The sequence below is a fragment of the Amblyomma maculatum genome, chromosome 11 (assembly GCF_055883805.1).
Source record: "Amblyomma maculatum isolate TAMU_Amacu chromosome 11, ASM5588380v1, whole genome shotgun sequence".
NCBI classification, from domain to species: domain Eukaryota; kingdom Metazoa; phylum Arthropoda; class Arachnida; order Ixodida; family Ixodidae; genus Amblyomma; species Amblyomma maculatum.
The window spans coordinates 68,636,606-68,650,458 of NC_139354.1; the positions used below are offsets into that span (position 1 = coordinate 68,636,606).

A 13,853-nucleotide genomic window follows, 5' to 3' on the forward strand; every position below is an offset into this window, starting at 1 on the left:
AGGGCCACACCCAAACACTCGCGCAGAAGCTTCCAGATGCCGTCCACGGATGGCGCCAGCAGTTGCGTGTCTCATCATATTTTCCCTCTGCTGCGAGCTTCCGCAATCCATATCGGCATCGCTATTGCCAGCTCTGGCCACCCCGTCTTCGTTTTGAGACTGTGCTTGGCTGGATATTGGCGACGTGGAACTCCGTGTCTACGAAAATTGTATCTCGGAGTTTCACGGTGACCGGGATTTCAAAGAGTTTAGACAGGGTTCAAGACAATGAATTGTGGGGTGAACGTGCACCAGACCACAGCGCCAGCTTGGAGTCCGAAGACTCTGCGATTGACGATTGAATGTTAAATAAACGCCGCACATTCACCAATTGGTCTGTTGTTAATTTAACAAAATGTTTTTTCGAGTGTCGCGTGTATGGGCCGCACTCCTAAAATTGGACGAAGATCTGCAAAAAAGAAAGTGCGGCCCTTACACGCATTGATACGGTATACACCACACACACCTCTTCTCCGCACAATCAACAGAGAGAGTTATGCGCAGCTGGCGCTAGCTGCGGTTATGACGTCACTTCTCCGGCACCGGAGGAGCGCGCAGCCGTGACGGCAGCTCGGACACACCAGCTGCTGCCTCTGACGTCACACGGCTCCTTGCGCATGCGCAGCTTGGCCCACGCTGTGCCATGCGAATGGGCTCGAAGACTAGCGTAGTGTTGCTTTCGCAACAAAATGCAGAGGAATTGCACTGCTCCTTGACATTGCCCAAGACCAAATCGCCCCCTCTGCATCGGGCACTACATAGCATTGCATCTCTGGAGTCTCCAGCTACCCAGCTCAGTCCAGTAGCTTGCCCAGTAGGGATTTTCAAGGGAGGAAGGGGGCGAGGAGAAGCTGGGTTGAAAAAGAAACCAAAAACCATTGTCCCTGCTCTAAGAGCTCTTGCTTCTCTGTAAGGCTTGGAACTTGCTCAATGGCCCTAGTAACAAAGCTGTGAATAGTGCTCAGATCGAAACAATACATCTCTGCATGACAATGCATAAAATATGAATGAACTTATACCTGCATTCACCTTTCCATTATGCGCCACTGTTTGCAATGCCTTAATACGGTACTGCTCCTTTTTTGACCAAGGCAGGGAGGCCTTGTTTATCAAACATGGCATGCCCACGGATACTATTGCCTTCGATCAACTTCCTTCTCTCGGCCTCCACAGGATTAAGGAGGGTCTTGCTGCCTGCGGTAGACGAGGTGGCCTTACACAAGCAATGAGGGTGGGGCTTCGCACCCTACTTAGTCGATTTCTCCAAGCTTGGTTCCGACTTGTGCCTTTATGACTTCGAGTTGATCTGTTACCTCACCAACCATTTTCCCCTTTTTCCTCAACCCCCAACTACAGCCCCAAGGCCTTCCCCTACTAATAAAAGTTCATTCGCTCAATCATAAATCACAAACAGATTCACGACAAACATTCCCTGTTAGTTTAAATTCTCCCCACAGTAGCCACTGTTAAAGACTGAGAAATATGCCTTAAAGTTCCCATAGAAGGCACAACAGCTCTGAGTGTATAGAAGGTGTTGCACGTTTTCGTGGAGTTGTTTACCTCCGTTGCAGGCGTCAGGTCAATGGCAACTGCATGGATGTCGCTGTAAGCACTGAAGGGGTTGTAGCAGCTCCCTACATCGAGGAGGTGGATCCTTCCATCTGCTACCGCCAGGTTTCTGAAAACAAAAAGTGACCCCTAAGAGCCCAAGCTGTGAACACTTGATTGGCAGGAACGAAGATGACGTGGTTGTCGCAGTGGACACTGGGGTTATACCAGTGAGTTTCGCAAATAACCTCGGGGGAAGGAAATGGCAGCACAGCCCGTTGTCCAAAATGGCATCACAAAAAGTCTGGCGGAAGTTGCATGACTTTGAACATGGAAGCGTGAGATTTGTTATAACAACAAAGCGTCGGCATGGCAATGTGGCCGCATCACGCTATTTGGTTATTTGTACCTCACAGGACTCGAAGAGCACTGAGTGAGGAAGGCATATTTAAAAATATGGACATACCGAAATAATAAACCGTTACAACGGCTAAACGAGCGGGGTACAAAGCAAATACACGAAACGAACACAAAGTCGATCCAAGACAGGGTAACAATGAAACTGAAGACGAAAATAAAAATAAAACGAACATGGAAAAAAGAGCTAGCCAGGTGTAACTGGACACGTGGCCCATCAAAAACAATATTAAGAAATGAAACTGGTGCTATTACAAGATATGGTGAAGTAACCTGATTAAAGTCATTACGCTTATTCAAATCGATCACCAGTGATCAATGCTTTAAATAGCCGATTTCGACATATTGAAATAGTTTCTTGCGCACTTAGTGAACCCAGATGTTAGTGTAGGGACTGCACTTGTAGAATCAGTTAAAATCTTCCCGCTCTGGCGACATTCTGATTTTTGATGCCTCGACTTGCATCATAAACTTAGCCGGAACCCAGCCACTCAGGGATAAATGGAGGTGGTCGTTTGGTGCCTGGACCTTTTTGAGTACTAATGTGCATGTGTTGTTGCGAAAAAGGGCATGGCGACCGCGCTTGAAAAAAAAAGCAAGAAACCTGACATTCGTGGAACTGCAGCATTAACATTTTTGTGACCAAGAGACTTCCAGCAAGTCAAATATCGAATCATTTTGTCGGCTTTGTTATGTGATGATGCTGTGTGGTGATAATTACCCGAAAATGGCGCCAGCCATTTACTGGTGAGCGTTGACTCGGAGTCCGGGTGGTTTTATTCTACGAAAACGCATTCCTAAAGGTTCACTGCATGCTTAAGGGGAGACACTGGTCTTAAAATGAAAATTTTTATTTTTAGAGATATAATAACGAAATTGGGTGTGTATATGTATTTCTTCCTCCTGTTTTCAAAAATGTAATTAGTTTTACTCTATCTCTATTAGTTCTAATGTTATTAGGAAATAACCTAAGCCTAATTTGGTAATTTCTTACGGGTCGTTAGGACAGTTTCCCTCAATATTTTTTCGTTCCGATTAAAATGCAGTTGTAGCCAAAGACCTGCCATGTGGAGCTATGCTATTTATATTATCATTGATGTACATCACAGTATAAAAATATTCAATTATGTAGATGCCCCACAATTCGAAAATATAATAAGCTGACATTATTCAATAAATTTGATATGTTCAACTTAGCAATATAAAAATAGCATAGCTCCACAGTTCAAACCTTTCTGAATTCAACGGCATAAGATTTATTAAAATTGCACTACAAAAACCCAATGAAAAGTTCCGTAAGGCTAGTCATGTCACCAAAAAACATGAAGCTGAGAAAAACTCATTTGAAGTTTTGACACTGAGTGCAGAAAATATTGGGAAGAATCTTCGACAACGTATGTTACTCAGATGTTCCCTATCAGTTTCCCCACAAAACAAAACAAAAAGTGTCTTATTCCATACAAGGAAACATTTAAAAAAAAATGCCGAATGTGTAAGTGTGATGAAATTATAGAGGTTACTTTCGAGAAGTTAGGGGTTGACTTTTTTTTTTTTTTGAGGCGAAAGTGAGGACCGGAGCCAAGGAGACGAGAGCTCTACTAGGCAAACAGTTGGGTGGCCCTGAAAAGGACCACTGGGTGTGATGCTCGAGCGGTTGGCCGCTAACGTCTTCAAAGGAGTCCCGGGCTGTAGTCTCCAGTTGCTCCCGTTTTGTGCCACCTTGCAAGAGCCTCTTTTGTGTTGGTGCTCTTCTGATGAGCTTCATTTGTCTTGCGCAAACGTAGTGCATCTTTTTCGATGCTTCGGCGAACAAGGCAGTCACCAGCTTCATAGCCTAGACTTATAGCGATGGCTACGTTGGTTGCCCTTTTTCCTTGGTTGTAAACAGCAACCGCCTCAGCAGCAGCTCGTTTCACACTTTCCAGTGAAGAATTCCCATTCTTTGAAGTTTGGGTCCAGATAACAGAGTGTAGGCTCTCACTCGCATTCTGCATCTTTCCCTCACTGCAGCATGCCAGCAGGTGCTCATCGCTGAGCCTGGCAAACACTGGCTCCAGAGCAGCCCTAACTGAAGCCGGGAGGGCACTCTTGTGCGGAGGTGGAACCTCACCATTAGTCAAGGCTCTATTATACTTGCACCAAGAGTCAGCACCCTCGGGGCACTTCGAGTGGTTTGGGGCATCGTCTGTGGATGTCATGTGCAGGAGTGTAGCTTCCACTGCCTTCTTCATGGCTGTAACGTCATTCCTGTTGCTCCTCAGGGCATAGCCGTAGTAGTTCGTGATTTTCTTGATTTTGTCCTGCGTCAGTTTGCCTTTTCCCCCAAGAGACTCACCCAGAGCCTTCTTCTTCTCGACAAGATTCCGGAGTGCAGTCCCCATTCGCTTGTGGACATGGTTGATGCAGTCCTTCTTTTCAATTGGAATGAAGCCGTACACTTCTGCTTCAGACAAGGCATGAAATGTCCGGCTGTCTCCATCGGATAGCACGGTCGTGTAGCGCAGCCCGTGCTTGGCCAGCGACCTCCGAAACATAGTCAGTGCTGCCTCCACTTCCATGCGGCCAGAACTGCAGTCTATGTTTCGTTGGCACTCGTGGGTGGCGAGCCAGGCACTGTACCCTTCATCTTGTGGCTGTGGCCCCAAGGCACATCCAAGGCAGAAATTTGAGTATACAACGTGGTCAATCACGAGACCAGTGTACAGCTCAACAATGCAGCCCACACTGATGTGAGAGGTACGACCACGGGTCATCCAGGAACCATCAAATATCACATCAATGTTCCCGACACGATTCAAAAAGTCTGCATACAAACTCTTGACGACTGCCGCACTTGCAGCTTTACTTGCGGTCGCTGTACTCTCACAGGCTTCCACAAAAGTTTTCAGGTGTCCCTGAAAGGTCTTGTGGTGCAGGCCTCGGTGTGAGAGGTTCATACAAGCACAGAAGTCCGCAAGGGCAGTCATTCCTTTGCAAATCGTCTGTATGCCCTTCATTGCCCTCATGTTGACTTCGAAGGGAGTGATGGTGGCAGCTCCGCTTATTCTTGGGGAAGAGAACTGCTTGTGTTCGAAATCGCAGTTTTCGCAGACAAGTAGAAGCTTTACAGCAACGGCGTACTCCTTATCTGTTGCATTGCTCAAACGCAGACTTCCTGCGCCGCAGGTTCCACACTTCGCTTGCGCGAAAAAATTGTTCAAAATCTTTAAGTCCACAATCACGAACTGGGTACCGGCATCAGCTGTCTGGTAATCCGCACTGAAGCCAAGAAGGTCAAACTTGCGCTGGGTTGCCGACTTTTCCGACAGAACGGACTTTGTTTGCGCCGATCGCTCAACACGCTGCGCCTGCTCGGTCGACGAATAGTACACAGCATTAACACGAAGTGTACCACGATCCGAGATACGATTCGTGCTGCAACTTGGTCCCGCGGTGTCGTCATCGGGCAGCGTGCTTGATGTACCCGGCGGATCCAACGAGTCCGGCACTGCAGGCCCCGGCGACGCACTGGTGGCCGCTGCCTGCTGTTTTTTGTTCCACAAACGTTTCTTCCGGCTTCCAAAAGCTTGTTGCGTGCTCGGTTTCAATGACTGTCTCCCGGCATCTCGATCGCAGAGAGAAACTCCCGGCACAAGGCGGAAACACGGCGTGTAGAGAAACACGAGCGCAATAACAGACGCGCACGAAGCGACAACCATGGCGGCGAACGAAAGAGAAAGAAAAAAAAAATGACGTAGATGGTCACACCAGCCAATGGGAAGCGCGGAACGGCGTGCGAGCCAATCAGCGACCCGAAAACAGCCTTCGGGAAACCGGCCCGGACCGCCGCTCTGCTTGAGCGACGCCATTTTGAGATAGCTCAAATTGCGCACAAAGAAACCAGCTTCAAAACAAGCCCAAGATGGCGGCGATCGGCCGGCTGCAACGCCGGCGGCGCGCGTGGGAAGTTCGAACAAAGTCTCTCCTTTCGGGGCCATTTCGTCGCTGCCGTGGTGTTTTGAAAGCCGATTTTATCGCATTTCCTGACCGAATTCAGCGTTAATAATTTTACTGTAGATGCTCGAAAGGATAAACCTTCCGAAAATGAGTTTTTCCCAAAATCGACTTTTTGACCATTTTCGACCGTTTTAAGACCCGCGTCTCCCCTTAACATGCAGCAGTTCTGGCTTGGTGCTTCATGAAAACCAGGAACTGCTCCACCGTTTGGCACAAGAAATGAGGCTGTTTCCACCTGTAGTTTTTTTCTATGTTGCTGAAGAATGGAGCTCTACAGATAGTTTATATATTTACATAGTGTTCCTCGGTCACTGATTTTCAGAATGTATATTCTAAAAATTGTTTTCTTAATGATGCGTCTGTAGATATCGTGCCTTAACAGTTGTGATCAAGCATGTACTCTCCTGCTGAATACAAAAAAGTCTTGTTAATTCAGCCTTCAAGAGAACAAAAAAATGTTAGAATTAGCTGAAATTGAAGAAGTGCTCCGAAATCACAAAGTCCTTCACTACACTTTTCAGCAGCCCCCTTGCATTTTGAGGCTGCTTCGCCGCATCTATTTTTTCATCTGTTTATGCGTCAGCGCATCTGTGTATCACCGCATAAATGTTAACCCGTAGCCCTCCACTATGATGTGTCTCACAGAGCTGCTTCAGGTCATTAAACCCCACAATACTATACTATGCCATACTATCAGTTGAAAAAAATAACAGCGTAGAATTTAAGTGATCAGGCAACCAGGGAAGAAGGCTGTGCGAAAGCCGTAAAAAAAAAAAAAAAAAAGAAAAGGAGAAGCACACATACTCCCGGAAAATAAACTTAGACAAGCGAAAAAAGGCTTTTCTGGCTGCTTGCCTTCATGTAAGAAAGGCTCGATTTGGTTGTGATAGACACCAGTATGTTTGTTACTTGCCATAAAGTGCTAACCGCTTGCATCATGGAACAAACTCTGAAAGAAGTAAATGCTCCAAAAGAAGAAGGTTTAGGATTGCAAAGAAAGAAACAGTATTACCATTGTCAAAATTGATAAAGAAGCAGAGGGGCCTCTGATCACAGTCTACTCCTGAAATATATTACACTTTTCAGTTAAAGAAAAAAGGAAAATCAAAACTTTACGCATATGTTCATAAGCTTTTTTTTTATTTTCTCAAAGCCGGAAGCCCCGACTGTTAGTTCCATAGTACGGAATCACCCTGCTTACCGCCTCGCTTCATTGAGGGCCGAGTCCGGACAGTGGACACCCGTCTTCCTGTGGTGTCTCCGCAGGACATGCTCAAGGCCGCCTTCAAAGAAATACTCTCTGCCATGAAAAAAACAAAACAAAAACATGACATTTTATACTTTGCTATTTCATACCTTCCCATCAACCACTGCAGTATAACTACAATAAGTGGGCAAACTAAATAGGACATCGCCCTCTTACTTTTTTCTTCTCTTTACTCCCTCCATCTGCGGTCACGGTGCATTCATTGTATCCACCGCAACTGAGACCGCTACTGTTTGCATAAACCGAAATAGGACTTGCAACCAAAGAACGAGCAAATCACTTGATTGTATCGACTGTAAGTTGCTTAGTAAAGAAAAATTTACAAGAACAAACAACCATATTCTAAGCCCTTATTAGAAAAAAAAATTACTGCGATGCAAAATTGTTTTGGGCAATTTTTTCAGGGCCATTCGATAATTCTACCTTTTGAATAACTTCGACTATTTTCCAACCCCTTGCAGGCCAAATTGATTAGAATGACTATATTTCAATGCGTCCGGTTACAAGTAGCTTACATGAATGGTACCAGGCACCACTGCCAGGAAGTAACACAACCGCGTGGTGAGCAAGGTGGCAGGTGGCTGTTCTGCACCCAAACTATTCGGTAACAAATGATATGCCCCTGTAGACGCCTCTTCGTCGTCAAAGGAAGCGGTCGCTGATGTATTTGCTCTCTTAATGTACACTACTAATGTGCGAGGAATCCTGACCTATTTCACTATCAAGAGCAGAATTCAGCCCAGTCCTGTATATATCAATATGGCCCGCCTTCTATAGTTGCCCACCCTGGTGGCTCAACTATACAGGACCTTTGAATCTTCACATGCCCTCAGTAGAATTTCAGCTCGATTGTCAAATATAAACTTGGCGGATTATACGAAGAAACGTTGCTCTAATGCCCGCATTGGCTTCAGTAAATGCCATAAGGCTTTACCTGTACAAAGCAAACAGTCTCACAAATTCCAGTCTCAGCTTACCTCATTGTCTTGTGGCACCACTCAATCCGGTCTTTGTAAGGCCAGACCGTTGTCGCCAGCTGAAACATGCTCTCAGCATATCTCTTCCTGGCTTGCATGTCTTCGCAGTGATCCCTCCACACTTGGTCCCCATCACCATCTGGAAAGAAACCAGCAGCATTGATTACTAACCAACCACTCCAGATGGCCTCGATTTAATTTGAGAATACCTTTAAACACCTTTAAAACAAGACTAGTGCAACAAGCTATGAAAGAAAAGTGATAGCAGAACCCCTTTAGAGTAAAGTGACTCATCCCGGAAAAAATCTTTACTATATCAGTTGTCGCTGATGGCACGGCCTTGAAGATGTCTGGCAATTAAATGGCTACTTACTAAACACATCTTGTTGCTTCAGAAAAAAAAAAACGTCTAAAACAGCATTAATCTCTCCCTTGTCTGTCGTTTAATTTTACTCAGTTACAATAATTTTTTTATTTACATCTTGTGGGAGTACTTCTTAGCGTGAAGGCAATGTACATAGCTGCGAATACAACTGAACTCGATTTTAGGTGAAAAGCAAAGCTTTGCATGAACACTGCGTCATCATCCACTGTTTGTCTTTTAAGAGGCAACAGATGAGAAATTCGGCGACAGTCAAGCGCTGAGAAACCGCACACGCCACGCCTTCTCTCCTTGCCACCGCTGCAAAGGTTCGGCCATTTCTTCCCTTTCCTATTCCTGACAGCACTTTTACTCTCCTTTACTTTCTGAACGAATCGTGCCGCCTTCTTTCCATGTTTGTAGCCAGCTCTACTTCTTGTTTTCCACCAGATGCATGCCTTCCTTCACAGCTACAAGGCTTACACAAAGTTGGCTCCTCCTCAGTGCTAGTGAGCCTGGTGGTAAAGCCATTAAAGAAAACACCTACCACTTTCTTTTTGCAGTAAAAAAAAATTTGCCTGCAAATCATAGATAAAGTGCCTGCAGTGACGTCAGTACATGGGAAGTGGGTTAACATGGCCAGATGAACTTTACTATAACTGATTTTTATTAAAAATGGCTCTACTATAAAGAGGCAGAAATGTACAGTTTATAGAAGATGAACTGGGATTTAAGTTTTACTCTTATTACATCGGAGTTTGCTATAGTGGCGTTCTACTGTAGAGACACGTTGAAAAGGCACTGTGTAAAAAAAAAAAGAATGAATTGGCCAGCGTCGACAAATTACTGCATTTTCTAATGACAAAGACACTGTTCCCACGAGAAACTGAGCGGCTTATTTCATTTTTTTTTTCACACCTTGAAACATGGTGGCATATCCATGTTTTATCACCACTAGAAGTTACAGAATGGAAGACACCTGAATTTGTATAAAGCACGCGTAAACTGCCTTCACTGCATTACTGGCACGAAATCGACCTTTGACGACACCTTGACACATGATTGATACTGGAAACCTCGTCTCTTAAGGCACTTTGACAGATAACATGTTCTCCACCAAGGTTACCTTTGCATGATTTCCTAAGCGCTCAGACCGACTGAACCAAAGGTACACCATAAATATGTAGAGCAATATTATCCTTTGATAGATGTTTTTTTTTTTAAATTAATCATTATTCATTTTGTAAAAAATTCATTAAAGTTCAAAACTCCTTCCTGTAATTGCCATTTTGCGACTTTCATGCCTTACTCAAACCGTACCGCTAACTGCATCGTTCGAGTAAGGACCTCTATCTTAGCCTGTACGTACTTAACTCACCAGCCACAGGCAGAAAATACTGGGGAAAACAACTTAGTGAACACCCTAAGAGAGTGTTTGTGTGTGCATATATTAAAGGACATTTTAGAAGTTTCTGCAATATTAAGTATTTGTGTGTTCTCATCTTTGCAGTGATCAGAATTAAATTAAAGTCCTCGTTACTCATAATTGTATTGTATTGTATTGTATTGGGGTTTTTTGGCGCATAAGCAACTCAGGCTATCATGCGCCAAGAGCAAGGTTAAAATCTGTGCTTATTTAAAAAGGGGAAAAAGGTTCGTTAAAGTTTACAGTTTATTCAGAACGTCTGCTTCTTTTAAAAAACTAAGAACACATGTTAAGTTTATTATTGCTCTTTCTCCTAAAAGTAATTTGGGATGGAAAGGGATGGCACGATCATAAAAAATAGTGAAATGCTTTCTCCGTAGTGTCTCTAGTTTTGGGCATGTAATCAGGATGTGGTTGACGGTGAGCACTTCTCCGCATTCTCCACACGTAGGCTTATCGTGTTTCATTAGTAAAAAATTATGTGTGAGATGTGTGTGCCCGATACGCAGACGGCATACTGTAACCTCCATGAAGCGTTCTTGATGAGTGCTTGTTTCCCATTCTTCTATTTTGGGCTTTACGATGTGCAATTTATTACTTTCTTGCTTATTCCATATAGACTGCCATATATCCTTTTGTTTTCGTTTAATTAACTTTATGCAATCCTTATAAGGTATGTTTACTTTCTATATTTCTTTCCTGCCTGCTTGAGCAGCACACACGTCTGCTCTCTCATTTCCTTCAATGCCCATGTGGCTTGGAACCCAACAGAATATTATGTTATGTCCTTGGGTTGAGATCTTTATTACATCGTGTATTATGTTACCGAGTAATGGCATGACTGCATTTCTGGAGTTTAGAGCTGTGAGTACACTCAGTGAATCTGTATAGATAACACTGTTCTCGATGCCCTCGTACACAATTTTTGCTACAGCTACCAGGACAGCATAACACTCGGCTGCAAATATTGATGCACATTGAGGAAGTCGAATAATTTTTTCGGAGTTCCGATCCACTACAGCGCAGCCCACATAGGAGGCAGTTTTTGATCCGTCTGTGTAAAACTCTCTGTGCATTTGCTGTATTTCTCTTTTAGTGCGTGATATTCTTGTAATATATGTTCTGTAGGAGTTTCGCTCTTTTTGAACTGTGTAAGAGTGAGGTCACAGACTGTTGGAAAGTTGTACCATGGGGCCAGGGGCCTATTTTCTTGAGCGACATCAGGCAAGGTGTCCAGAATATGGAGCTCACGGCAAATGTCTTCAAATCGCATAATCAATGGTCTTGTTGTCTGAGGCTTATTTGTGAATATTGTTCGGGAGGGGCAAGTTGTGACAACCGGGTAACAGATGTGTTTTTTTCGTGTCCTTATTTTGAGAACGTAAGCGCATGTGAGTGCATTTCGTCTGTCTTTCAATGAAGGCTCGTTCGTTTCCACATAAAGACTATTTATTGGGGATGTTCTGTATGCTCCGCACGCAAGGCGAAGGCCTAAGTTATCTACCGGGTCTAATTTTTTAAGGTATGAAGGTATAGCTGAACCATATACTATGCTCCCATAGTCTAAGCGCGAGCGTATAACAGAGCGGTATATATGTAGAAGACATGCCCTGTCGGATCCCCAACGTTTCCGCGAAAGAACTTTCAGTATGTTAAGAGATTTGGAAGCTTTCTTTTTCAGTATATTTATGTGTGGTAGAAACGTAAGTTTTTTGTCGAACGTAATGCTTAGAAATTTGTGTTCGGTTTTCACCGGTAATTCTTTTTTATTTAAGTGGAGGACAGGGCTGTTCTGAATGCCTCGCTTGAGCGAAAACATAACTGCCACCGTCTTCTGAGGGGAAAACTGAAATCCATTTTTGTCGGCCCATTTCGCTAGTTTATTAATTGTTATTTGTATTTGCCTCTCACATGTTTGTATGTTTGAGGATGTGCAGGCTATCTGAAGGTCATCTACATAGAGCGAAAACATAACAGAATTTGGGATTTCTCTGCAAATGGAATTCATTTTTACAACGAACAGGGTTGTGCTTAGAATGCACCCTTGTGGCACCCCGTTTTCCTGAACAAAGCTTCTAGACAGGGTGGCGCCGAGACGGACTTGGAAAAAACGGTGTGAGAGAAAGTTATTTAAAACATTTAGCATTCGGCCTTGGATGCCTAGATCTGCTAAATCCCGCAGGATCCCGTACCTCCACGTTGTATCATAGGCTTTCTCTAGATCGAAGAAAACTGCGAGGCAATGCTGTTTATGTATAAAAGCCTCTCGGACAGTGTTTTCAAGGCGTACTATGTGGTCAGTTGTTGAGCACCCTTTCTTAAAACCGCACTGATGAATATCAATAAGTTCATGAGATTCTAAAATAAAGGTTAATCTAGTATTTAAAATAGTTTCAAAAGATTTCGCTAGACAACTGGTGAGAGCAATAGGTCTATAACTGTTAGGAGAAGTTGGCAGTTTTCCTGGTTTTAAGAATGGTACAATAATGGCCCTTTTCCAAGCTTCCGGCAATTTCCCTAGAACCCAAATTTTGTTAAAAAATTTCAGAAGTGCCTCTACAGAGGCTTCGGATAGATGAGCAAGCATCTCGTAATGAATTTGATCAGGACCTGGTGCAGTTTGTTTACCTCTAGCTAGGACTTTCTTTAATTCTTGCAGTGTAATTAAACTATTGTATGGTTTGTTCGTGCTGCCACTTGTTGGAAGCTTTTGTTTTTCAGCTGTGCTCTTATATTTTAGGAATGTTTCTGTGTAGTGTGTAGAATTTGAAACCTTATGAAAATGTTCCCCTAATATATTTGCCTGCTCTTCGATGCTCGTTTGCATACCAGGTGCTGTGAGAATCGGAATTGTATATGAGGAGAAGCTGCCATTTAGTTTGTGGACTTGTTCCCACATTCTTTTAGATGGTGTTGAGCTGTTTATAGATGTCACGAATTTCTGCCATGATTGTTTTTCGGCGTTGCGACGAATATAACGAGCTTTAGCTTTAACTTTTTTATAAGCTGTCAAATTTTCATATGTTGGGTATCTTCGAAACTTACCCCAGGCTTTATTTTGTTGTTTTTTTTGCCTCCCTACATTCCCGTGTCCACCAGATTTTGCTGTTTTGTTGTACCATTGCTGAGGTTTGTGGAATGGCAAGGCGCGCGGCATTTATAATGCAATCTGTGATGAGTTTATTCATTTTATCTACGCTATGCTCCTCTGAAAAAATTGTTTCCAAGTCTGCTTCTGTTCTAAAAATATCCCAGTCTGCTAAATGGAGTTTCCAACGTCGTGGTTTGGTTGGTATGACAGATGTTGAAGATGAAGATGATAAACTGATTAGTGCAGGTAGGTGATCACTCCCATATGGATTATTTAAAACATTCCATTTAAAATCGTTAAAAATAGAGGGCGAGCAAAAGGACAAATCTAAACAGTCATCTTTCCTGTGTTTGGAGAACAGAAAGTAGGTTTTCCGGAGTTTAACAAACATGTGTTACTGCAAAGAATAAGGTTCTCTATAACTTGGCCTCGCGCGTCAGTTTTCTCAGTACCCCACAGGGGTGAGTGCCCATTAAAATCGCCTACTACCACGTATGGCTCTGGAAGCTGGCTAAAAAGATGTTCTAAATCATGGAGAGTTATTTTTAGGTGAGGTTGAATATACACGCAACACAAAGTAATGGTTTTATATGTAAGTAATGTGGCTGCCACAGCTTCTAATCTGGTGTTTAATTGGTGTTCTCGGGCTGCAATACCATTTTGCACTATAATGGCCACTCCACCGGAAAGTCTGCTGGCTTGTTGTCGGTCTCGGCGGAAGACTTGATATT

At 43.7% G+C, this 13,853-nt stretch overlaps 2 protein-coding genes across 2 annotated transcripts in view; both read right to left on the reverse strand.

The window, feature by feature from the left end:
* Nucleotides 1–13,853, reverse strand: part of Samtor (S-adenosylmethionine sensor upstream of TORC1) — a 51,500-nt gene that overhangs the window by 34,360 nt on the left and 3,287 nt on the right. Inside the window, exons 2-4 of the mRNA XM_084583971.1 lie at nucleotides 8,245–8,383; nucleotides 7,202–7,300; nucleotides 1,600–1,717 (exon numbers count right to left, since the gene is read on the reverse strand). Of these exons, the coding sequence (XP_084440097.1) occupies nucleotides 1,600–1,717; nucleotides 7,202–7,300; nucleotides 8,245–8,383 (356 nt within the window). The remainder of the gene's footprint in view (nucleotides 1–1,599; nucleotides 1,718–7,201; nucleotides 7,301–8,244; nucleotides 8,384–13,853) is intronic.
* On the reverse strand, nucleotides 3,463–4,562 carry LOC146174062 (uncharacterized). The gene has a single exon (XM_084583972.1). It carries the CDS (start codon nucleotides 4,560–4,562, stop codon nucleotides 3,675–3,677), a length of 888 nt encoding a protein of 295 aa, XP_084440098.1. The 3' UTR covers nucleotides 3,463–3,674.

Coding starts and splice junctions, on each gene's coding strand:
- LOC146174062 (XM_084583972.1), bottom strand. CDS start 4,562: ATGGAAGTGGAGGCAGCACTGACTATGTTTCGGAGGTCGCTGGCCAAG.